Source organism: Natator depressus, chromosome 8 (genome assembly GCF_965152275.1).
Source record: "Natator depressus isolate rNatDep1 chromosome 8, rNatDep2.hap1, whole genome shotgun sequence".
Taxonomy (NCBI): domain Eukaryota; kingdom Metazoa; phylum Chordata; order Testudines; family Cheloniidae; genus Natator; species Natator depressus.
In genome coordinates this window covers 3,081,384-3,108,845 of record NC_134241.1, presented here as the reverse complement: position 1 = coordinate 3,108,845, position 27,462 = coordinate 3,081,384, and the positions used below count along the sequence as shown (strand labels likewise).

The 27,462-nt window shown below is 40.5% G+C and overlaps 1 protein-coding gene across 1 annotated transcript in view; it reads right to left on the bottom strand.

Annotated features, from left to right (window-relative positions):
• Positions 1-13,221: 13,221 nt before the first annotated feature.
• Positions 13,222-27,462, bottom strand: part of CLINT1 (clathrin interactor 1) — a 76,779-nt gene continuing 62,538 nt past the window's right edge. Inside the window, exons 8-12 of the mRNA XM_074960214.1 lie at positions 26,715-26,793; positions 21,251-21,328; positions 15,666-15,958; positions 14,725-14,929; positions 13,222-14,125 (exon numbers count right to left, since the gene is read on the bottom strand). Of these exons, the coding sequence (XP_074816315.1) occupies positions 13,761-14,125; positions 14,725-14,929; positions 15,666-15,958; positions 21,251-21,328; positions 26,715-26,793 (1,020 nt within the window). The 3' untranslated portion in view covers positions 13,222-13,760. The remainder of the gene's footprint in view (positions 14,126-14,724; positions 14,930-15,665; positions 15,959-21,250; positions 21,329-26,714; positions 26,794-27,462) is intronic.

The following is a 27,462-nucleotide window of genomic DNA, read 5'->3' as shown; positions in this document are numbered from 1 at the left end:
AATCTCAAAGTGTTTATCCAGTCGCACCCTCCTCCGGCTCCAGACATACAGCACAGTGTCACTGAGACCCACCCATACCACATTTTTTGAAGACTTTAGTCATTACCCAGCACGAACTTTCCATACAACTGTATTTATTCCCTTGAAAAGACCCATTTGTGTTTGAACAAAATAGTCAGACTGCTAAAAGACTGAACAAATTCCAAAAACGGGCACCATGCATTACAAAATCCACTTGATCCTGACCCTCCGGCTGACTGTCGTTTTATGCACTGGCAGGATTTCCCAGGCTTTAGTTCTCCATGCCGCTAATGCTGGGGCGAGCTGTCCTTTCCCCAAAACCACCTCCCCACCTGGGGTTGCTCCTAGCAACTGTGCTATCAGTAAGTCCTTCTCTGAGCGACTAACCCCGCTCCGGATTATGATCTAATGGCATCACCCTGAGTGCGGTAGGCAGCCTATCTTCAGTTCCCTTGAAAAGTCCACCCATCCGCACTAGTTGCCTGATTGGTACCCTCTACCGTACATGTACTGATTTTTGTTATCTTAGGTCCTTGATGGGATTTTAAAAAAGACTAGATGAGTATCAACTAATCACTTCTCCTTCACTGCTTCCGGCACCTGTGCCTGCCACTGCATGACTATAGCCACACAACTACCCCACCCTCACCCAATGGACCAGCTCCCACAGTGTCAAAGGGAGCAGGCATGTGCTCCTTCCTGGCCTGCTAAACAGGCCTAGGATTTCCTGATGCTCTGCTGACTTGCAACACCAGGAGCACAGAAGGGCCAAGCTGCTTATTGGCTTTGAAATGCCCTATTTCTTTTAACCACAACCTAAACATTCATTGCCTGGAAGATTAGGAAATGTATAGCAATCCCTCCAGGGCTCTCTTTGGGGTGAGTTTGTAATTAAACCTACCAGAACTACATGTTTGGATCAATGAATGTGTTTAGAAGCACATTCTCTCTGATCTCTTTTTTTGTGCCCACAATTGTCTGTACATTCACTTTTTCCACTGATGTTATTACCTTTACACACACATTTGGATGGAAGGAGGCACATTGGCTCAGTGAACAGATTCTGGGCACACTAGACAGCATTACAATCTACTGTGTAAATCTCAGGTTCAGTACTTTAACAATGGATTGTTGACTATCAAACTGCAGTGGTGCCTTAGAAGTTGTCCTGGTCGGTTTGCTGTTGCAATGTTCTAGTGACTTTCCCTGGTGTTTAATGCATAGCTCACATGAAATATATTCTGCAGAGAAGGTAGTGGTGAGAGTTCTAGAAGCCAGTGTCCTGGTTCTATCCTTGATTCTGCATCACATGGTACAATGGTTGGCTCTGTGGAAGCACAGAGCGTGGGGCCTGGTACACTAGAAATAGATGTGTGTGTGTGTGTGTGTGTGTGTACGTACATGCGCGCACGTGCTACACAAACACACACCCCTCCCTGGCAAAGATATTATACCTTCTTTAGTTTCATCTGTGTGTCAGGACTTGGAATATGCTTCCAAAATGCAGTTCTAATGTTCGTGGTCTCACAGTGACTCCAGAGCAAAAATGCTGGACTTGCAAGTAAAATTATGTTTATTCTAAGTGCCAAACAACCTCAACCTGGGATCTGAACATTAAGCTGGGTTTATTCCACTGCCTGCATCACCAGCTGTACTAGAGGCTCTGCAGAACAGGTATACCCGCACTGCCCTTTGTAGAAGGAAGGGAGTGGCCCTCCCATTGAAAGCTGGTAGAGAATTTTGTTGAAGATACACAAAAATGCAGTCCAACACACCCTCTCCTAGCTGGGTTGGCTCCTGCAATGCTAATAGCAGTAAAAGAATACTGAATGTACTGGATTATAAATTACTTTTAACACAGCAGGGCCTAGTCAATAGAGCTAAAGCCAGCAGAGGATCTGGCCCTAGATCCATTGGGCCCACACCTAAACGTGCATTAAAAGGAGCTCCATTGCAGTCAATGGAACTGCAGCAGTGTAAAAAGGTGTTTGGATGGTAAACCATCGTCAGCCAAAAATGCTGTTTGTGATGCAGTGAAATTCATACACACAGACAACGCTACTAGGAAACCACATCCGGACTGGCTTCAGAAATTCAAAGCAGAAACAGAAATTTCCTCTTTAAAATCTCTCGCCTTATTCCTAGCTGTGATTTCAAAGGGCAAGGTCCTCCTCTGTGGAAGGGGCTCAGAACAAAGGAGAGACTGTATACAGGCATGTGAAGGAACTGAAGTCTAGTTTCCTGGCCTCGTGGAGTTTAACCCCTTACGCTCTCACCATGAGTTGTGTGCGCAAATCAAAAATTAGTGAACGATTTTGGTAACCCCCTGGCATCACCAACATTTTGTAAAAAGACTAATTGCCAAGAAGCGTATGCATGTGGGACCATTAGTAATTCTATAGCTATGCAAATTAAAACAGTGATGTATGATTTATAGCTTTAATAATGTTCTGAAGGCTCTTAAATTTTAATCACTTGCAACATCCTTTTTAATATTCAATTACTTTATTAACTAATTAGGTCACTTGCTGAAAAAGCACATGAGGCTGGTGCTATTTTAATAGCAGCTGTGCATCACAAAATCTTTGAAATGGTGTAAAGGGTTTATTTATTTTAAATAGATCATTAAGATTCTCTCATTAATAAACCAATTATGAAAAAAGGCAAGAAACTGATAGGTGCCAAAAACGACACCAGCAATGTCCATAGGCTTATTCAGTTTCTGAACAGTCAGCGAGGTGCTGAAGTCAGATGGACCATGGCCACTGAAGTACTTTCCTCGGTGATTCATATTCCGCTGAGGAATTAGCTCCAAGGTACATCTGGTTCACTATAGATATACCTAGTACTTTTTGTACTAATTTAGATTCAACTACTGAAAGCGCCACAGGTTACTGATTCTGCTGCATCTGAAACCTTGAAAAGTAAACCCTTTAGAAGGACCCCCTCACTGCGTTACAGCCCTTTTGTATCCTTTAGAAATAGCGAACACAGAGCATCTTACTTGCATGGTGCATCTTAGTTCTGTTGGTCTGAGGCTTTAAAATTAAAGTAAAAACATTCCAAAGGAACAAAGGGGACTTAAGCAGCACTTTTGAAAGTAGGGCTTGGTCAAGATCGAAGCACCTAGGATCCTGTGTCATTAAAAGTCAACAGGATTTTGACTCCTTTAGTGCCTAAGTCGCTTTTGAAAATTGGACTTGGGCTCCAGAGCCACATAGGTGCTTTTGAAAAAGTTACCTACAGCCTTTCATCAACGCTTGGCACACCCAACCCCAGGTCAGTCGTGACCCCAAGTTGTCACCGTCTTAAGGGTTGTTTGGTGCTCTCAGTCCAATCCTCCGTAGCAAAGTATCTATTCAGCTCAAAGTTCTCCATTTGGCGTCTTTGCTGACGGTCTCAGCTGAAGAGAGACGGGCTCAATGGATGTGGTCAATAAACCACCTTCACCTTTAGAAGTGGCCCCTCGAGGTCAATTAAGACACACTCAGGTAAGGCAATGGACAATAGCTTACTCTGCCACTGGGGATGCTAAAACTATTCTGTAGCTAGAGAGGGGGCTTCAGGCTCCTAGGGGTTATCAGTCTGACCAGCAGGATTCACTCTTTGCAAAGTGTACATTTGCACATCTATGTGCCTTTTCCGGGGAAGTTTGGACTGGGCTTTCCCACAAAACACAATTAAATTCCCTGGGCTCCAGGGTTAAGATAAAATCAGTGTGTTCTTTACCTGCACATATTGCATTGACCCAATTTTCACTACAATCACAAATATTTGCTGCCAATGGAATTTACGCTCCGACTTCCTTTGACTCATGTGACCTCTGGCCCTAGCTGGTAAATCAATCCTCTTCAGTTGCTGATGGGCAAATAGCAAAACTTGCTATCAGTCTGCATCACACCACTCACTACCGTCTAGCAATAGAATTGTGGGCCTGTCTCTAGCTGGCATGGCTCCTTGTACCCTGCCATTGGAAAGTGACCTAATAAAAGGCAGTGATCCAATATTGGTTTTCAGAATGTGAGATAAATAAGTGGTGGGGAAAAATTGGAGTCATTCTAGCAGTAACTGTGGTTTAAATAATCTGTCAGTAATAACAGGGTTCCTTTCACCTATGGGCAGACTGGTGGAGTCTTTCAGGGCTTATGTAGTCCGGGAAGCAGTCCCCATTGCCAAAGAAGCTTGAGGTGTATAATGAACACAGGATGCTATGGGATGGGAAAGGTGTATCAGCATTCATTGGGGATGACCTGCAACACTCACTTGTGACTTCCCAGCTGCTAAATATTGTGCCTCTTATTCAGGCCAGACCTCTACACCCCACAATTGTGTATGACATATGCGTGGACACAGTCCCACCAAAAAAAAAAAAATCTTAAGGAGTAGGAAATTGTCAGGACCCACAAGAAAACAAGAGACTGAATTGATAGCGAACAGCCCCCGAGCCCAAGTATTCACACTCCACCTAGTGGCAGAATTTAACTCTGCAAACAAGCTGACCATCAGTGTGGCCACTGTTATAAAACAACTGTAGTCAGTCATTTGTTTCAAATCTTAGGACCAGTGAGAAAAAAAAAATACATTACTCCATTCCTGAAGTAATGTCTCACTCCAACTAGCAGAGTTTAGCTTTAATTGTATGAGTGTCATGGTATGTGGGGAAAAGTAAAGTTATCAGAAGCAATATGCAGCAGATCTGTAGCAAATACATACAGCTTTGCTTTGGATTGAAACTTTTTCTCTTTTGTTTCTTGCTCACTAAATGCTACTGCTCATGAGGAAAGAGCAGTGCTGAGCTCAATGCCACTGCAATCATACTGACTTTAGTCACAGCAAAAATCCAGATTTTTCTATTTCACCCCAATCAGACAAGTTTCCCTACAAACTACTTTGTGAGCCAGAGTTGGGAGTGACTTGGGGGCGAGAGATGTCTGTGTTCTAATCCCAGCCCCAGTGCAGACTCAGGCAAGCCACACACTGCCTCAGTTTCCCTCACCAGCAAAATATGAAAAATACACACCAGTCTCACAGGGGGTACGTGAAGATTAGTTAGCATTTGAAGGAAACTGCTGATCAGTATTAACCATCTATCACTAATGGGAACCGGACTGTACCGCAGTGTTCCCCAGTACAGAACTGCACCTGTTTATCACTTTGCATCCAAAATCCCAAACAATCATCAGTACTTCTCGTATGGCTTATAGACCCATCTAGTCATGCACAGGAATTGGGCACTGGGTCACTCCGAGAGGATCTCTACAAGACAGAGCACTGGGTGCCTGAAACAATGCTAATCCTGTTTAGAATCCTACCAAGGCATGTTAGGAAGCAAAGGTGGGGGACGACATCATAGGAGGACAGCCACCATTCTCCTTCTCCTGCCATGGATTGGTATGACACATGCTGCTACATATGCTGGATTCAGCTCTTGAGGTCAGGGATTTTAGGAATATAGCCATTGACACCTCCCAGTTCCTGCAGCCTTCTTTTCACAGGAAAAGAGGCTTAGTCTCTGAAATCTGCTGTGTTGATTTCACTCTATGAACACACTGGTGTATCAGAACAGCTCCCAGAGTGTTATCATTCCACTTAGAAACCTGTAGTTCTCTGTCAAATAGGTAGGTTTTATTGCAGTTCCTGTAATTCCTGCCCCGTCATTTATTCATATGCTGGATTCCTAGGTCTCCTAATTCATTTGTGCTGAAGAACAACTCCCAGCTTTGTAGAACACAGTCAGACAAAGCAGAGCGTGGCGTTTGAACTAAAAGGTCACCAGCGCCCAGCACACAACTGGCACCAGGAGAAATAAGGAAAACAACGTGCAATAGAAACCACCACCAATGCTTTGTGACTTCAACCACCATCCCCTGCCGTCTCATGAATGGAAGCAGAAGCCCTGTTCTCCGGCACAAAGACACTGGTACCAAGGAGTTGATTCTTAGCCTCGCCAATGCGATTCAATGTGACAGTGACACTTCACAGCACAGTGCACCCAATCTCATTTGACGCTGACAAAGATTGTTTCTGCTTTATATCTATTGGTTTATTAATGGACTACAGCCTCTTAAGCAGATGCATATTCATTAGATAGCCAGCTGTTAGGAGGTTCCCAGATGTCGAATGTAGCTCTGTCTTGGAATGTAATTTTTTCCCCCCCTTATCATGAAGCAAAGCAATTGAAACCCTATTAAAGAACCAGTTAATTACTAAACCAGTACCTTATGGCACAAGGGTTGTTTTTTTTTAAATATAATTTAAATCTGGAAACTCTTGGGGACTGCTAAAATTGTTTTAAAAGAGCCAATAAATAATCCTATACCTGTTTATGTACATCATATATACAGAATAGGTAAAGAGTCCTACCAACTGTAAGTATTTATTGCTACTATGAGTGTAAAAAATTCAGATTTACATTTATCAAGGAAGGCTCTCGAAACCTAGTTAAAGACTCCTTTCTAATAAACATTTCCATTCAGTATAGTTTCCTGTATGGTTTTCCTCCTATTATTGTGTACAGGAACAACATAAAAATGGAGAGTTTTTGCTTCTACTTCCTTGAAGCTTTTAGATGTCTGAAGAGAAGCAAATCCCTTGCATCACATATGGCTAGCCACATCCCTGGTGAGCCAACAGGCTGTCTGTCCAAAATAACCTACAAACTCCTTAGGACAGGAAGTCCTATGTACATTAGCTGCACTCAATAAATGATTGTCTCCATTACAGCCTTATTCTTCCCAATCCCTTTCAAGGCTTTTCACTTTAATATTTTTTTTTTAATGTTTGTAAATCTCTATGAATGTCTGAAAAATCAGCTCCAAAATACAAGCTTTCAATTTGTTTTTGAAACTTTACAGGAAAACACACACACACCCCATATTAATATGTTTGCTCAAAACATTAGGTGAGCTCTGACTCTAACAATGTTAAGGGAAAATTGTTCACACTGATTCTGGATAATCTGGTGGAAACAGAATTGAAGTTTATAGACAGCTGGGCGTCATACCATTCCGCAGCAGAAAAAGGAACCAGAGACTCCAATGAACATCTAGTACAGTGGTTCTCACCCTCTTGAATACAGGAACCGCTCTCCCATTTAGCAATAGGGAAAGGGTATGGTGGTCACATTCCCCTTCTGACTGTTTGCAACCTCCAGGTATAATAGATAGTTTCTAGCAATCTATACATATTGGACTTCCATTTCTTTATCTTGTGCTTTCATTTCTTATTCTTTTATAGTCAAACACCAGAGCATTGGGAGACTGCTTCTTCTTACTATTCCATCGGAAGTCAACCCTCAGATAAAGGAAACTAATGCATTGCTCAGCAATACAACACAAATATATCGGTAGTCCAAAAATATTCACATCTGGCCATCTCTCCCCCTCAGTGCAAACTGACATTACTAGGTCTGTGATATCTAAAAGAGAAAAGCATTAACGATCATATTGTAAAGCTACTTTCTTTTCCTGTGGTCGTAACTCCTTAGTTTATTAGACTGAAGAAAATTTTTACATTTATTTTTCACTGTTTTTGCAACAAAGTCCTGTTTGACTTTGGTTTATAGTTAATTTCACTTCCAGATTCTCAGAATTGCAATGCTGAAGTTGCCAAAACTTTTGTAAGTGCGATTTAACCATTTTCCACTGGAACATTAAAAAAATGGAAACTAATATTGGCCTTTTGGTTTCACAGAGGTTTATTTTTGGACCAATTTTGAGAGAAGTGTCCCTTTAAAACATTTCCACCTCCTCCACAAATACATTAAAACTATTAATCAACACCAGGTATGCAACTAGTGTAGGAGTTATTATAAATACTTATATACGCACACTCACAGAGGAAGGCAGAGCCTGCAGAAACAAGTTCTTGGAGTAAGTGCCTCCAGGAGCAAAGACCTAGGAGAATAAAAAAGTCTTCAGATGTTTGTTAGGCTGTTATTGTTGGTATCACCTTGTGTATAGGATGCCTGCCTGCATTATGTAAACGCTTCATTGATAAATCCCTCCCCTACCTCCCTCAGCAAGCTGCCTCAGACAGTTCCTAGCTGAAACAGATGCTGCTATAAATACCCTTGTTTAGCGGTTTTGAATGTAATTTTTCTTTTGTAGAACATACTGAATGCTCTGGTTATCCCTGAACCTGCATCTGTGCTGCAGTTTTACTTTGCAAGACTCTGGGTGCACACAACAGGAAGACGCATGTGTTTTTAAACGATCTCCTACACCCAGAGCCAGATGTATGGGGACAGAGTCTACTGCCCACCCTCCTTTAAAATCGCAATGGAACTACCTGTAGATTGAGCAGCTATTCATTGTGAGGGTGGCAGAAGCTGGAGGTCACTGAGTGGTCAACAAAGCAGCAGGCAGAAGTTAGCTCAGTTTGAAAACTCCATGCAGGGACACTTCTTTCCTACAAGATTGAAATGAATATGATTATGCAGATGTATTGGCACTGGTTGGGGCAGCCTAGGGAATGCTCCATGGCTGTATTTATTTACTTAATTTTATTTTTTAGCACCCAACCTGTGAGCACTTTCATCATGATTAATAGGTCATACAAAAGTTAGGACTGGATGTAAGCAGGAAAAAAAGCCAGCCCCTCCCTTACCACTAATAATTCATCAACAGACTCACCATCTCATCAGCATATATAACCGACTAGTTAGCCACATATATGGTTTGGTGATAAAATCCAAATCCGATTGCAAAGTTAATAAAAAGCTATTGTACAGGTTCTATAATGTGTCATGGTCATTTGGTTGCGTATTCAAAATCTTAAGTGACTGTACTAAGGAATAGGGGAATCAGATTTCATTTTTACAAGTTCCAGCTGTATTTATTTTATAAGATTGATTTAATCATGAGAGTTTCCTAGAATGTTTTCCTTATCTTTACCTGTGTGAGCAATATAAAGAGTATTAAATAATGGTCTTTACATATTTCATATCCTGAAAATTGGCTGGTGGGACTTCTTAAATATGTGGTCACTACCTTTTCTAAAAACTTACGAAGATGTGTTTGTGGATCTGAGATTTCAGTTTTTCATAATACAGATCCCTTTAAAGAGAAGTGGAAACACTAATTTCCCTGCCTAATACTTCTACATTCATCCTCCGTAGTCTCTCCAACACCAAGACAGTCTTTGTTGTGCATCCTTTATATTGACAAGGAAGTAAACCTCATTTTGTCAAGTTGTGTCAAAGCATTACCTTTGACCACTGTCTGCATGTATTCCCTTAACCTTTGTCTCTACACTTTGCATGCTCCTTGGGCTGGGACCAAGTTGCCTTTGGAAAATCCTGGATTATTTTGGACATTACCCAAACCAAGTAATCCCCTCCATCCACAGCTTTGGGTTAAATATGGGTCACCTATGGATTATGCTCATTCTTAAAAGCATTGTCAGATTTATATTTTTGCAGGATGGCAGGCGCTGCAACTATGGGCCTGATCCCAGTGAATTAAATGGAAATATTCCCATCAACTTCAAAGAGCTTTGAACTAGGCCCTCATTTGGCAATTTATGGCAAATATATTGATTTGTGTCACTTTTTTCTGTTAAAATGGCTTCAAAGGACTTTGGTTAGCATGAGGACTGCAGATGCGTGTGTAGGCCAGCTGCATGGGCTATCATGCTGCAAAGCACTGAGAAACAGCTCAGGAAAAAACATTCAACAGAGCATATCAAGAAGATTGAAAGATTCCCTCCTCTCCCAGCACTAGTGGGTATAACAGCTGAGTAACTTGAATGAAACTAAAAGCAGGCTGCAGAATTCTGCCCAGATTCCTCCATTTGCATATGTTCACTAGAGCTTCTCAGGCGTGCTGTGCTGGGGTCATAAACCAACTCATGAAATGGAAAGAATTGCAGATTCCACATAAACACATGTATGGAAAAAAAGGTTGAACTTTGGGCCTCCAGTCTTCAACCATGTCTCGAAGGTAAACATTTAGGCCCTTCGTATTTTGTCAGTACTTCTGAGGTGGAGGAAGAGGAAAACCCAGGTACAAGCTACAGCAAGCCTATTTCAAAGGATTGATACAGTTCTTGAGTTTTGTTCCTATACCAGAACATGAAGATCCTGGCCAGCAAAGCTGCTCCACACAGGACGATAGCTAACACAGTGCTCCTTCACAAGTTGTTTGCTCAGCCAGCCAATGAAGGCTGAAGAACCAACTTCATTTTACCCCAGTGATCCTCAGAGGGAGGCTTGGGAGCCACAAGTGGCTCTTTAATGCGTCTCCTGCCATTCTTTGCAGCGCATATTAAAACCACTGATTTAATTATTAACCAATCCAAAATATTAACCAATCAGGATGCTTTTACTATATTATCAACCAATTGTAGAATACTTGGTCAGTCATTTTAATACTGTGGCTCTTTTGGGTAATGTTGATTGCTAATTTGGCTCCTGAACCACTGAGGTCCGAGTATCACTGCTGTATAGTAACATTTTTATTGCTCTCCCTAGGTGAGTATCACCAGCGGAGGTGCTAGACTATATTGGTCACAAGCATTTTTACCCGTTGACTAACCCTGCAGATCTAGAGGACATGGTGGCTAAATTGCCGGTGGTCAGCCCACATCAGTGCTCCCAACAGGGGACATGCACTGAGGAGAGATTGAGACAGACTAGTGTAGGACCGGAACAGGAAGTTTCTCCTATCCTTTCACATGTGCATGTGTCATTACAACATATTGAAAATGTTAGGGTAAGAAAAATTAGTCAACTTGGTCATGTAACTGTCCGCAAACCAGTCTTGCTATTTTTAAAAGAAATGAGCAGAGTGGAATTAGACTTATGGCAAAGTTGGGAAACTTTATTTAAAAAAACACACACATCAAAAACCCCAACAACTAAGTAGTACTAAATACATCAACCCAATAGCTACTAGGCTGCAGGCTGGGCAAACTGCTGGATTATTCTTGTGTTTATTAATCCTGGGAGTGCAGTGTCCCTAGAATTGCTTTTCATTAAGGGGAAGCACCCAGGGTCACACCTCCCGGTATCTTCCTATATTTGCTCAGCATCTGCTTTGCACTAGAGCAGAACACTTTGTATGGTCCTATATGCATACATTGGGCTGAAGTTTGCAGAGAAGTGCCCAGCCATTAAAAATGGATTCACTTGCTCCTTGGGCAGAGCCTTTAAGGATGGAAGAACCTCTTTGAGGCGTTCCAATGAATGTCAAGGAGCCAGGATATTAGCCCATGCCTCACCTTTTTCATAATTCTTTATGGACTAATAGCCTACTGTTGTGTTGGTCTATGCGAAGACTCAGTTCAGTATTAAGATTATGGTCTAAGGACAGAGGTATGAGATCTATGAAATGAGTAGGGTGGCTTCATTTGGAGCCATTCCAATCCATTGGCTACAAAAAATATCTTAGAAAAGAGAGGATTTATAATAGGGACCAGAGTAACCCCAATGAGTTAACTTCTAAAAGTAACTGAGAAACCAAGGCAAGGCCATAGATTCTATGTTCAGTTAAAGGACTGTCAGGCCCCATCCATAACAACCAGCCAAACTGAGTTTAAAGCACATCACTCTAAACAGCTGACTGTAGCTTCCAAATGTTTATACAGAGGACGTTCATATTGACTGTGTTTGACATTCTCAAGTTGTGACACAATCTAACAGTTTGGCCTGTATGTTTGGCTTTCTGTGCTTCTCCACCATACTCTCCAAAAATAATCTGTTCCCTCCGCCTGGCAATTCTGTTTTCCAAACCAGCTTGAATCGTACCATCTGTCACAAGTTCTGAAGAGGATTATTCCAACGAAGTTTAAAGGTTTCAAAATGGCAACTGGAGAGAAGATCTCTCTTGCTCATCCACTAAAGTCTGCCTTGATTACTTTGATGTAACAACACTTGAAAGCTCCTATTCTTTGAAACTAATTTAAACACATTGAATTGTTGAAAGATTAAAAACCACAGTCAGCTAATTACACTCACTCTCATCTCTTATTCAGCAAATGAATCACTTTTCATTACCACTTAGCTGAAGTACATGAATTTCTGCCTAATTAGAAATGTTGTAGATGGAGCATTAGCAAGGCTGGAGTGGGTCAGGATATCTTGCCTGCTTCATTTTTAATTCCTAACAGTAGAGCCAGATAGGAAAGGCTGGAGATAAGAAGTCATTAAACAAATTTAAATTATTTATAAAAATTACTTTGCCCAAATTATAATTATTTTTTTTCCCAAACGCTCTTATAAACGTCAAATGGAATGAAAGGAAAAGCGGCCCAACACTGATTTTAATGACCATTTTAATGTTATGTATAACAGAACATTGTGCATACAATGGAAACAAAGTTTTATCAATTTAATAATAAAAAAGAAATCCAACATAAGAAAGGGGAGGTAATAAATTTCATACCTATAATATAGTGCTTATTCTCAATAATACTCCCAGCTTGTGAGTATAACCATGTCTTTGTATTCCAGACTCTAGAATCATGATTCATGTGTGAACTTAAAATGCAGAATTACAGCAGGAAAACAAAACCTTAATTAATTTCCTTTATTTTCATTAAATCAATAAAATCTTTGACTGCTACAGGTTTCCTTTAATATATATGTATTATATATATATATATTTAACTCCTTTCTATTGGATTCCACCACTGCTAATGCCATATTTACACCAAAAAGTCACCAAATGTTGTATAAAATCTAAAATCCAATGCTGTTGGATTGACAAGGTTTAGAGATTTATATTAACTTAAAAAGAATGTAGTTACCTTGTTACTTTTCTTTTTGTAAAGATTTTTTTTTTTTTTTGCCTTTTGACTGCTGCTGACACTGTAAACCAGTGGCTCCTAGGGTGTATGTGGCATGAAGTTGCCACTGAAATAGAACTGCAAAAAGTGTATATATACTGGAGTTTTCTGAAAGGAAACCATAAAGCAGCTCCGGATGAAATCTCTCCCAATTCAGCACTGGGTATTAATTATATCAGTAAAGGTGTGAAAAGCCCCTAAACCTATTAATGACCAAATTGCTTAAAGAGGTTTTTACAATAAAAATTTGGATATTATAGCAGTGTTGCTGAAACATCAGCAAAGTACACACACATTATTTATACACACATGTGTGTGTATATATACATATACATATATATATATATATATACACATATATATATATATATACACACACACACACACACACACACACTCTCCAGGTCCCTTTGAATTAGCCATAAGCACATATGTAAGCCTTTTTTTTGGACAAAAATATATATTCTTATAAAAAACTGATCATTGTACTTGAGTGACTTCAAATATGGACTCAGAGTGGTAGTAAAAGGAATGGCTTCAATTATGACAAAGCGATTCAGGGAGAGAAAAATCAAGCTCTTCAAGAAAAAAAAGAAAAGTATAAAATTAGATTCAAACAGATTTACCCAACACCCATTCCAGTCTCCCCACAAGTTTCAATGTTAAAATTGGTTCTTCCATCTAGAAAGGCTTTTGATGGTCTTGCTACAAAACAATGGCCTCTTAATTGCAAAGTCATCCAATTGATTCATCAGAAGAACCTTTCCTCTCCCCAGAGCTTGAATGCTAGGTGTTTCAAGCTTTTACAAAATAGCCTTTTGATTCTTTATGTAGGTTCATTTTAATTAACTGATAAAAGGAAAAAGGTATTGATCAGTGTTCTCCATCCCTCCCCCAGCTCTATTTGTGCAGCTAAAAATCCTTCATTCACTCTGACCAATTCTTTACAATCTTTATTTGCTAAAATTGGCAAAATTTGCAAAGGCATCTTGCTTGGATTGCACAGTTCCAGGAGTCATAGCAGAGGTCATAGCTATATTGGGTACCCCCATGCCCATTGTGCCTGTCAAACCCATTCCAGCAGCTGGCATCCCCATGTTCACATTCATTCCCATTATTCCCTGGTTCATCATAGGTGTGTTTCCCAAGGAGGTCATACCCATTGTACCCGTCATAACACTGGGCATCCCCATTCCCACAGGAATGGACCCTCCCATCAATGAACTTGTTGGGGATCGAACAGGCATCACGTTGGACTGGGAGTTGAGGCTCACGGCTGCAAAATTTTGAGTCATCACATTCACAGGTTGTTGCATATCTGCAGAAAAATAAAATACAACAGCCTTTAATTTAATCAATATCCTAGGGTTGAACATGGTGAGTTACAATCTACTTTTAGAAGTTATGTAGCTATATCGTGACTTTACAGTGAAGGACAAAAGTTATATTTATGTTCTCTAGCCAGTTAGCCTAAAAAAATAATTAATTTCCACATCTCTTCCTTCTTCAGTTAAAGTTCAGAAAAGTCTAACAGTTTTACGATATGTCTTACACCCAGGTTAACTATTGCTAACAAATTGAGCTCTGAGGACAGACAGTTGATACCATCCATAGGAAGAGCTTAAGAGATGAGGGAGACCTAATGTGAAGATTTGGGAATGAAGCAAGCCTCTGCAGTTAGAGACTTGGCTTCACAGCCCTGAAACATTCCCGGGCTCATTCTTCTGGATCATGTTACGGTAACAGAGCTGCCAATGGTTAGAGGCAGTGTAGCAGATGAAAAATGGGGTTATGAATAAAATTAAGAGAAAAGGTGATCTAGTAAAGGGGTCTTTTTTTTTTAAAAAAGACACATTGGGAACATCTGTATAGCAGGTCATGCCAGTGAAGTATTATTAAATCAATGGGATCACTTACTCTGTTGCTGAATCATTGTATTAAGCGATGGCTGCTGAGGTTTGGAAGGCTGCATACCAGGTACTAAATTGTCCAAACTGATATTTACACTGGGATCTGACCAAGTGGATGGTAGAGTTTTGCTGGCATTTTTTTGGACCATCTCTGTACTCTGATTATAAAGAGGACTGGGCTTCTGCAGCATAGTGTTAACATTCTGCAAAGGCTAGAAACAAAAGAAACTTTTTTTTTTTAAATGATACCATTCACTCCCTAACATTTACTACTGCTGTGTCTAAGAAATAAACAGTTCCATCACATCATCATAAAGTACAACAAATGGTTGTTTATGTTTGCATATGAGAAGTTAAAAAGCCAAAGAGAAATGTCATCAGTTTTTATGAGACAAAGAGTTCATATAAAGAGTTCATATCTTTCAAAGTAGTTTCCCCATCAGTTGGTATCTTGTTGGAAATGATCAGGATGGTATTTCATATGTTAGCACTAAGCATTTTGCATCAGTGCATTGTCTCTCAAAATCAGAGTTGCCTGGTGTCTCCCAGACCAGGTGCCCATTCTATTCTGGGCTTTTTGAAATGCATTTGTAGGTTTTTTGCACAAGAGTCAATGTGCTTTGGTTTCAACAGCCAATTACTTTCCACTGGAGTAACTCCTCTGTGTGTCAGGGCAACACACAGATGAGGGTGAGGACTGGTCCACCAGTTGCCTGACAATGTAGGCTGCGCACATATGCTATTGGGTTTTTTCACGTTCGAACTTTAAAACCTTCCCTCCCCCAAAAAGGATAACAGAGCATCTCAGATAGAGTGACCGAGTGATAAAGAAAGCATCTGAGAGCTACAGGTAACAAGGAGGTTTAAGCTAAAATAAGACAAAAACATTCTAGAACCTTTTCTTCACAGAGGAACCAGTCATTAAGGGATTGAGTAACAACAGCATACCTGTGACCTTGACATGGGTAGACCAATGCCCACCGCACTAGAGCTCATCATAGCAAAATTCATGCTTTGCGAAGAAGCCATGGTTGCTTGAGAGGAGCCCATCAAATCAAAGAGGTCAGTAGAATTTGAGGCAGCTGGAGGATGGCCAAGAGCTGGCTGCGAGCTACCAAAGAGCTCTACAGCTGGCTGGGCAGTGCCTCCGAAGAGCTCTCCTGCTGAAGCACTGGGACATGGAGAGGCTTGGTTGAAGGCACTCCAGTCGCCAAAGTCTCCGTTCCCACTTGCTGCTGTACCTGGGGGTGAGGGAAGGAAGGTAAAAGATTTTGAAAGGCACAGAAAAACATCACATTCTCTGAACTGAAACAAATGAGACCTGATTTGTGTCCGTCCAGATTAACATCTGCAGGTAGAATCTCCATCTGGACATCATTCCTTCTCATGAATATTCCAACAGTTTTAACAAGGTAGCAAAGGAAATATGAAACACCCATGCACAGACAAAAAATTACATCTGATAATGTGTCACCTATGGACCTGGGTGAGTGGGACACAGGTTTCCTTCAACTAAGTTTGCAGCATCCAAATACTTCTAAACAGACACTGGAAAAGTAGATTTGAGGTTCTGTCAAAAGCAGAGCTAGAAGTTTAAGAATCAAAACTTGCCAGTACTTTAATCCAATGCTCTGATACTCTCAATAGAGCCATGATCCCATCTAATGGGTATCATCCAGTCATTGTACATGAGAGGCACAATTTCACTGTCATAGCAAAGCATACAAGAAAACAGCCATTTGTTCAAAACTTTTTAATTACATATAATTAATAGTTTTTGCACAACATAGGAACATAGTGACACTGAGTGGGATACCAATAAAACCAAGAGCTTTCAAAACAGATTACCAGAGGGTCCTTATCTTATATATGGTACCGGTTTCAGATCGCATGCCCCAATGCCTACATACAGACCAGCGAGCCCAGGATATGACAGGATCATTACTTCCATTTCCTTACTTTTCTAACGATCAGTCAAACCACTGACATCAAAATAAGTTTCCTTCACTTACAGGAAAAAAGTAAGTTACAAGAAACATCATGGGTAACATTTTATAGTGAAAGTTATTTAAAATATCCCAAAAGCTGTGGTGTTTTTTGTGGTTTTGTTTTTAAAGGGCCATAATCTTCTAGAGTTTTTTTTTTTGGGGGGGGAGGGGGAGGGGCATTGCATAGGTCAGATTTTTGGTTATGTGGCTAATGTTTTACAGGTCTGGATGTAGTAGATGAATATCATTCTTCTGGCACATGAAATGCACAGGACTGCTTTATTTGCTACATGGATGCACAGCTTAGAGGGAACATTTCCACCATGCATAAGAATTATGATATTCCCCCGTAGGACTGATGAAGTTCTCACTCCCAGCTAGGCCACAAGCAATATCCCTGCAGTAGGAAAAGAGCTCTGAACTCGAATGATTAAATCAACTCCACTTCCCCTTGCAAGAGCAAAGGAAGAGGCTCTGATTGAGATTTCACGGATTTCAAAGTTACTAGACCTATGCACCTGGCTAGGAGTCCCACCCACACACCTGGCTATTTCCTAGAGCTGTATTTTGTCTAGTCAAAACCAAGGGCAATAATATTTTACACTCCATGTAAATGCTTCAACACCTGTGTGATCAAACCTGGTTTTAATTACCTTTACCTTCACGCGTGTGTTAAATTTTAAGTAATGGAAAAGGGGGCAGGAGGAAAGAAGCGAGTTAGTTTACAAAATCCAAGCACTACCAGCAGCTTTAATGCAAGAAATGGACTAATTGTCATTAGCTCAGGGCCTTACTAGAACGTTTTGCTTTCATTTCCCTTACAAAAGGGACCGTATTGGAGTATTTCAATTAGTACTGCATATTAAAGATTTAAACCCACTTTAAAGTATTCCTGATGGACAAGTAAACGCTGAATGTGCTGATTCTATGTGTATTGCATGCACATCTCTGAACACACAATAAGAAAAAGTGGGGTAAGAGGAGAAGGTTTTGCCCCCCTTTTGGGGAACTTGATCAAAGATGATTAATCCAGGAAGAAAGGATTACTAGAGGGGCTTATATTGTTAGAGAATGATTAATTATTTCACAAGACTCCTGGCCCCTTGTATAATGGTGATCGGTATAGATTAATCATGTTAATGCAGATAAAGGATTGTGTCATTTAGGCTGTATTCATACACAAATTATTTGCATAGTAGGCAGCTTTATACTTGTAAAAAAGAACTTTATTTTGAATAAGTATCACAAGTAAGGAAGCCTGTACAATTAGGATAGTGCTGTTTTTTTCCTGCCGGTTGAAATATTAAAGGTGTGTTAACCCACAGATGCCCAATACAGCTTTCCTAAATGTAGCAAATAATGCAAAAAGATTCCCAGGTGCTGATCTGCAGCCAATTTGCCAAGAGATTTACTAATCTGACATAGAAATGTCTTCATTCCTTCTGGATTTACTCCTATACCCCTAGCTGATGCACAACTCCCAACTGCCTCAATAGAAGAATTAAACCCTTTTTTATTGTAGCTCCATACTTTTTGGTCAACCGCAAATGCATGTATTTAGCAACATTGTTAAGTTGGCTCCTGCAAGTGGCCGAGCACCCTCAACTCCTACTGGAAGGCTGAGCTCAGAAAAACAGAAGTTAAGAAAGAAGAGATTTTAAGTGGTCAGCTCCAACACACTTTGCTAGCATAAGACTGTTCACTCTGGTTTGCTTACCGCTACTTTGTTCAGAATAGTTTTAAGCATCACAAGCGACGTGGGCTCCATTTCCCTTGAGAAACTACTCCCCAGCATGATATTTCTTTATGGATGCATTCTCCTTGTTAGAAGGAAGAGCTGTTCTCTCTTACTCCTAGATATATTTCTTGTGCCCCTATAAACAGTTCCTTCCCCTCTTTGGTGTTCATATCTTTCCAATACTTCTAAACAAGTTGTCATTTAGCTAAGCTATGAAAGACCATCGATCAGTTTTAGCCCACGAATATGCATAAGCATCTTCCACTGAAGACAATGAAGTTATGCCAGAGTACTGAGGGCATAACTTGGCCTCATGTCAGTCCTTCCAGGTGTAACTCCTATTCCACCTGGAGGTTTTGAAATCTTGATAGTATCCCCCTTGACATCCATCAAAGCCAATATACCTTTGTCTCTCCATTTATACTATACAAATGTTTTGTTAATCTTGGAAGACAAGTGGGATTTTGGGTATCTTTAGGGATTATCATTCGTCCTGCATAGGTGGGCTGTTATTCCTCATTGCATATGAGCCTATATTTTTGGTTTTATTTGTTAGACTTTTATAGGTGAATTGTTTATGGGAGTGTGCGCGGAGGTGGGGTTATCCTGAGGTTAAATTCCAATTTGCCAATGTAGTATTCAGTCTGAGCTTTGGGCTAGGTCAAATATTGTTATTTTCCCCCAGAATTTCCAACATACTAAAATTCCTTTGTATGTGTCCTCATGGACATTCACAAGCCTCCCAACTAAGTATTCTCTCATATTCCAGGATTAATACAGTTGCTATGCTACGCCAGTCCTGGAAAGGATCCCTGAGGCCAGTGTTCCCTCTAATTTTTCCCACTCATGTGTGGATTGAATTTTTTTATGTACACCAATATGGAGGTGATGTGTGACACATTACCTCCACATTGGTGCACGTAACAAAATTCATGTGCTGGGGGTGGGGCCAAGGGGTTCGGAGTGTGGGAGGGTGAGGGCTCCGGCTGGGATTACAGGCTCCTGGGAGGGGCCAGGGATGAGGGGCTCAGGGCTGGGGCAGAGGGTTAGGATGCAAGGGGGGGTGGGGAGGGGAGGGAGGGCTCCGGTGTTCAGGGTGCAGGCTACCCTGGAGCTATGGCGGGGAGAGAAGATTCCTCCTAGCTCTCTATCCCAGCAGCAGGGCTGGGGCCACAGGGGAGGCGCCTATCCCCCGGCAGGTGTGCGCGTGTGTGCGCACGCGTGCGCGCCTCTCCCCCAGCCGCAGCAAGTCTGGGGCTGGAGGAGAGGCATCTCTCCCTGCCGTGGCCCTGAGCGGCTGCGTGGCCACGCAGCTTAGAGGGAACTTAGCCTGCAACACCGCTGAACAGTTTGATACATTGTTGTCTGTCATTACCATGTGTTTAGGGCCCTTCAATCACTTTTCAGTCCGTGGCTGTGCTCACAGTCAAGCAACAGAAATTTGTTTTTGAAGACAGACTATCAAATACTTTTCTGAAATACTGCTGTCCCACTCAGGCAATTTTTTAGAGCGCTTGCTTGTATCTGAAAAAAAAGTTTGTGAACTTTTGACTGGAAAGATCAGGAGAAAGGCTGCCTTTTCTCAGAGAAAAAAGTTTGTCAGATGATCTTACATAAGGCATTAGAACATTTTGATGAACAGTGATTAGATGTATCAGTTAGCGATTCGCTCTATCAATAACAGCCAAGAAAGCATGAAGAGTTCTCCAATGATTTTGGAAACACAAATACGGTCAGTGGGAGCACTCAGCATACCACTAAGACTCCTATTAAAAAAGCTCCCCCTCCCCATTTCCAAGTATTATAAAAACCATGTTTTTACTGTGGAGTTTTTTCTGATGTTTAATATGTGTTTTTCACCTGGCACGCTACACCCACAAAACTTGGAAGTGTTGAATACCTTGAGTAAGTTTTATTGTCTTGATTTTCCACCCTAAAAGCCACATCTTATTTTGTTATGGTTCAAGAGAGACCATAATTCCAAATGTCAATTTGTAAGGAATTCTATTTTCACTAAAACAAAGTTATGCCTGAAGTTCCCACTGGTACAGTGTTTTATGAAATAAGGCCCTCACAAATTTCAGAATCAACTATATCTGCTATTGCCAAGAAGTGGGGTTCTCGCTTTCTGTCTGCAACATACCACAGCTGTGTTTTCATGGACTATTTAAGTACTTAAACCTTATGCCAATACAAAGATGAAGTTTAAATACTGATTTGTGACATCCACAAACTCTCCTCTAAGCCACCTGACATCCAGGGTGGACAATGATATTAAAAGCAACTTGGGAATCTGAATCACTTTGAAATGAATGAAGGGGGAGGGTAAAGACTCATCTAAATTTCCGTTATTAGCCTCCATTTTTTCTGACTATTTATGTACTATTTCTCCTCACTCCCTGTCTCCTTCTGATGGAAGTGACTATGAAGTCTGCCAATTTCCTCTAAGATATCTTCTGAATTTATAGCAACATTGCTAAGGGATGCTTCTCAGCAATGCAGCGTGCATCAAATAAGGCAAATAGGGTTCTAACCCATACCCATTAAAGGAGTACAGAAGAATCATTTATCAAAACCAGAAAGCTGTCCTTTATTTATCCTCAACTGTGTGAAAATACCCATAAGAGACCCAAAAAGCTATCAAGCACCACTGAGGTGAGGCATGTGGCTTTCTTGGTCAAACTATACAAACACAAACCAGCCCCAGGAAAGGGAACTGACTGCCAATAATGCCACAAAAAGGAAAATGGCTTCATTCCCTTCTCCTCATCCCTAATGGCAGCTTTTCAGTCAGTAAATTATCCTACCTTGTGGTGAGGGGAAACTTGCTGAGGCAGCAGCAGAGCCAAAGTCAGCGAATCCTCCAAACGGGTCAGTCGATCCACCTAGATATGAGAGGAATCACAGTGTTCTTACAGGATTGTTGAGAGATACCCTGCTCAATGAACTTGACAAGGGCTTTCTGTAAGCTGCTTTCAGGCGTTCCATTTTATTTTTAAACCTCTTGCATTTGGCAGTCAGAGCTTGTTGATTCTGTCGTATGTCTGTACCATTTTTTGTGGCTTTATTACCACCACCACTCTGTATTTATATGAACCTAGACAAATTGGATTCTTCTGGCCTATGCTGCAGATCTAGCTGATTGTGCTTTGCCATATAGGTGGTGGGGAAAACAATAAAGATGCAAGTTCTGTTTCACAATTCATTCTAAAATAGTAATTTATACACCGCAATGAAGCTTGAGAAATCAAACTGGCAGGAGATGGTGCTGGTATGGTATAAACAACTAAGTAATGGGAGGATTACAAAATTAAAACTTGAGAAGCAAAAAAATATCAAAATAAATACTTTTTGTTACTGGAGGAATCCTTAATTTATTATGCTGCTTACCATGAAAAATTGAGAAACATAAAAACTAAATATAAGAAGACTTAAAGCATGAATGATTCTGCAGTGATCTTGGTATCAAGATTTCAAGGACAAAGCTTGCATTGGTGTTCATTTTTTATAAGTTTGCTTTCTCTCTAGAGCAACAACATTGAAGTCCCAGCCATGCATTTGTAAGCTACCAGATAAATTATTAACTTTTGAATACAGTATTGTAACTATTTTTCATTAAAGCATATTCAACCCAAACTAGAAAGAAAAGGAAAAAAGCTCTAATAATTATATTTGGGACAACAGAATAGGCAGAAGGCTAATTGCTTAGTCCAAAACACACTTTGCTTTACAGTGTAGTTTTGATCACTTCTTTCCCTTACAGCTTTTAAGTGGCTATTCTAATGGCCTAAAAGTACCAAAAAGTTGACCTTATTTTTGTTTGTCCTTAAAGATTTCACCTCTGAACAGTCACACCCTGAGAAGTAGCAGCAGCAGTTCAATTATTGTGCTTTTAGTGTTATGCGTACATTATATAGGTTACATCACAGCTGCTTAGCCTGCAGTGCTTAGAAACTAGCCAGGTGGGACTGGAACATCTGTGCTGCACTCAAACACCACCAGGGACAGCTTCCAACATCTGGTGCCACTTCTGAATTGTCTTATCGCTGCAAGACATTCTGCCCCATCTGCTACTCTCAACTGGGTTAATTAAACTAGAACTATCTCCTTTATAATAAACGGCTAGCAGTAATAAAAGGAACAATTCACTTTCTAATACATGTGTACTTGTATTTTTTTTCAATTTTTTTTTATTGTAGTCAATATCAGGAAGGCATGACTGTTTTTCAAAGGGGATATGGTCTCTACCTGCAGAATGTGTATGATTTGATATAAAGCAGCAAATAAAGAGAAAGGGAAGACCATGCATCTCTGAATTCCCACAGAAGGTTAATTCCATTGTAATTCCTGTACCACTCTTTTTAGAAAAGAGACAGGAAATTTCAGTCGGATGATGATGCTGTCCGAACAAATGTAGTAGAATTTATATAAAACTATTTGTTTAGTCTGTTGTATTTTGATATAAAAACCTTGCATTGGATATAATGTAAATGTGGGAGGGAGGTGGCATGAGCCAGTCAAATATCAGAGTTGGAAACTAAGTGAGAAGATCAAACTTACTGGGTCTACTGCAAAGGAAACACTTTAATAGTAATACCTCATTTGCTTCCTGTTAAGGAAGGTGAAGATTTGATCTTTTTGTATACAGAACATACAATGCAAGTTCTGTATTCTCCTATGTCAAACCACCTCAAGATCAGCTGCTTTCCTGACAAGCCTAAAGAGGTAACCCATAGCCACAGCACTGACTAACCCCCTCACTTTGAACCCAAAAGATGTAAAGGATTTCTGAATATTCTTCAGGTCTTTTGTCTCAATGGTCATTCTTGCCAATTTTCTCTCTCTCATGTGCCTGTTTCATTTTCAGATTGAACACTAAGCTAAAGAGGAAAGCAGCAGAACCTAGACAGAAAGCAACAAAAGCTGCTCTCAATGGAGGAAGCCATTGGCCTAGAATTAAACCGAGCCTCCAATAATCCGGGCGCTGTCTTGTTGGTGTGACTTCTCTATGCAAGTCTGTCTTTACACCATCTGTAAACAGGATGTAACTTACTTGGGCAACTTTAGTAATTTGTAAATCTCAAATTTCACCATCCCTTTCCTGTACTGTAAAGCTTGCTCAGTGTTCCCTCATCTCAGGAGAAACAATTACAGCACCTACTACACTGAGAAATACATATAGATGAACAGTTGTTTAGCAAACGCCTCCACAGATCCTTGAACTCATAGTATTTCCCTGCCAATTTCTTTACAGGGGAGACCAAAGGCTGCTTTTGACCCCTCCACTATGTCTTGTGACCCAGGAAATGTTCCCACACCCTGTGCTGCAAGGAACATATTGGTCATCACAAGCGACCTGCATGTGAAGGACAGTGCTAATCTTCACAACATGAGCTATCCTCAAAGATTCCCACAGGAGATCTGTCGCTATAAATGAACTCTTTCCATCTGCCTTCACAGGGCAGCAAGGAGATTATTTACAATGACCAGCTGGTAATATGCCTCTTCTCAATACCACTCCTCAATGCTGCTGAAGAAGGGAAAAATTGCTGTACCACTGTAGAGCAACAAAAAGAATCAGAAGGTCAGATGTGCTCAAATGTGGAGAGCTCCGTTTGTTTGAAAAGCAAGGAGTCAGTTTAAAAGTGAAAAATTCCTCTCAGTTTAGAATTTTTTAAAAACAACTCTCTCTCTCTCTCTCTATATATATAAATGGGAGATTATACATATACAGTGTGTGCTTGTGTATTTTTTATATATCTCCCATTAAAACTGGATTTAAAAGGGAAAGAATAAAGTGTTACAAAATAGGCTTTTTACAAAAAACCTGACAGAGGGTATTTCCAAGGATAAAGGGGCAAGGTGGAAGACAATGTGGATTCTGCATCTGGAACATATCAGAATGGCCACAGATCTCAGCATTCCCAAAATGCATGCCTCACTCATTTACCTTTCCCTCAATAAAGGCAAATAAAAGTTAATGTATGAAAACTTTAAAGATCTCTGGGAAGCGGGAAGGAAAGAAACTTAAGACAGATACTAATTTATTATTTATTTTAAACTAGGTTGTCTGGTGAGTACTATGGGTGCTGTTTCTACCCAGCATCACTGCTTTGTCACCCATACTATTTTCAGGATCACACCATTACTGCACAAGTAGTACCTCAGATATTTATCACATTTGAGAGTTATTTCATGAATGCGTAACATGCCCAAACTAAACAAGTTTGCACTCTTTTGATAAGTGACATTGTGCAATGCAGCAGCATTGAGATTGTGCCACATCGTTCCTGGCTGCTAAAAGTGTAATCCTTTACTGAATTTTCATGCACTTATGGATTCATAAATAACCCACAAAGTTAGGAATTAAATACATTTTAAGTTTTATGTAAATCTTATACTATTATATCTAGTTAATGATTATGCATCATCCACAAAGCTATTAGCCTTTGGTTTGGGGCAAAACTAGGAAGCGTGGCCTTAAAAAAACCAAACGTATCACATAAAAGAGTAACAAGTTATTTGAAAAATTGTAAATTTGTTTTGATCAATACAACTGGAAAAGCTGCAATCAATTCACAGAATTTAAATATTGTAACCCAATCTGCTATGGGGAGGAGGCTCATTCACCACCACTATAAGCTACTGCAAATACTACAAGGAAAGAAGCACTACCAAGGGGCCCCATGTTACACAGAAACAGCAGCTTGTGTTAATTAGGAAAATTTCTGTTTGCAATTGAGAGAGAAACCTTCTCTCAAAGGTTTCTTGCCAACTAAAAGGGTCACATTGGTGCTTAATTTTCTGTTAAAATTGATCTTGATACAGAGGAAAAAATTACATCCAGCCATTTGACCACCTGAATCCTCCTCCAGTTAACTCTTCTTTGATTGTCCCATTAAAACACCCTAGATACATGACAAACTCCCTTTAATAGTTTATGATCCACTGTTTTAACTGTGGTTGGCATGAAGGTCTGTAGCATAACAAGATTTTTTTAAAAAAATTATATTCGCTCTCTCACACCCAACCCAGTTTTGTACTTTTGTAGGCAAGTCACTGAAATCTAAAGCTTGTCTAAAAGAGTTACTGTGATTTCATAGTTTAGTGAAAGTGTGGACATGAGTGAACTTAAATTTCAGCTTAGTATTTAGAGAATAATTCACCATAAATTAATTGAACAGAAATGTAACTTCAGAGTGAGTTTTTTGGCATTAGGGTTGGGGTTATCCAGGGGTCATGAGAAGATAAAAGAAATGAGTTTGCTTTTGCTGTATACATTAGATGTGGCTAGTGAATGGAGGACATCCATTTCTATAGCTGCCTATCCCTTAACTTGTAACATGAGAAACTTAAAGCTGACTGGATTGTGCTTGCTTTTAGAATTAATTATAAATAACTCTGCATTATAATCCATGCAGTTTCTGACAGACTGATTTAGTGGCTAATCTTTATGATTTGCTAAGGTTATTATTAATCCTATGTACAGTAAAAGCAGTGTTATCTAGCACTTTACCAACCGGACAGCTTTATAAACCGGTATTTCTGATCTTCATTGAAAGTCCGGTTTATAGTCCAGTTGGCACTGGGTCATCAGCCTCCCTACGTGGCTCAGCATGGCTCCCCAGAAGCGGCGACATGTCTCTGCTGCTCCAAGGCAGAGGCGCAGCTAGGCATCTCTGCACACTGCTCCGGCCCTGCCCCAAGCGCTGGCTCCGCAGCTCCTGTTGGCAGGGAACGGTGGCCAATGGGAGCTGAGGGGGTGGCGCTTGCGGGGGAGGCAGTCTGCAGAGCCATCTAGCTGTGCCTCTGCCTAGGAGCAGCAGGAACATGTTGCCACTTGAGGGGAGCTGCCCAAGGTGAGTGCCACCTGGATCCGGCACTCCAGCTGCTGCCCCGAGCCCTCTCCCTCACTCAAAGTCCCTCCCAGAGCACATACCCCATACCCCCTCCTGTGCCCCAACACCCAGCCCCATGCCCCCTCCCACACCCAAACTCCCTCCATCTTAGTTAACTGGATTTTTTTCATTTACTGGCACCCCCCATTCTCCCAACATGCCAGATAAAAAAGCTTTTACTGTAATATGGTAATTTGTGTGCAGTTATAAACTTATGCACAGTTGTCCATTTTTTGAGTACTTGAAACATTTTGCTTTGCTTTTCACCATTTTTCTGTTTCCCTTTATCCTTACAATATTAAAACCCACAAGCTTGTGCACAGACAGACAGTCACAATTAAACAGATCACAGATTAAGGATAAAGATATATACCTGTTGAGATTGGCTGGCCAGCACCATCAAACAGATCAAACAGATCATTAGACGACTTGCTGCCAGGGGGTACTGAAGCCTAAAGACAACAGAATTTACCAGCTTTTTAAAAAACATGATTGAAGCACTATTTACAGTTCAACTGCAAGTCTGGCTTTCTAACGGTCTTATCACAAACTTCACGCATGAACTGAGCATTGTTCTCCTGATGAAATGGCCCCCCAAAATGGCCAGAATGTCTGCAGAGATGCAGATGGGTAGAGGGGAGCTTGTTTGAGTAACCTAATTAAGCAAAGAGACTTCACTAGAATATATTTCAGAGAACCTGAAGTTAAAAAGTGCTGAAGGAACTAATTACCTAGTTATTTTTACTATCTGTAGCCATTTATGTCCATGGAAGATTTAAACCGGAGAAGCAAACATCAAAAGGAATGCATGTTTAAATCACTCTGGTTTTGGTTGAATGATGTAAACCTTACGTAAAATACTAGTAAAGAAGGTCACCGTTAATAGGTGGTGAGTATGTTCCATTAGTACTCCAAGTAATGGATCTTAGGGCTTGTCTACATAGGGAGATTTTCTTCCCACATACTTATAGCAGAATTATTAATTCATTAATACATAATTATTCCATATAGTTATACTGGTATAAGTCTCCATGCGGACACTATTCCAGAATTACATTGAGTTTATTCCATAATAATGACTGTGCTTTGGAAAATTATAAAATCACTTATTTTGGAATTGT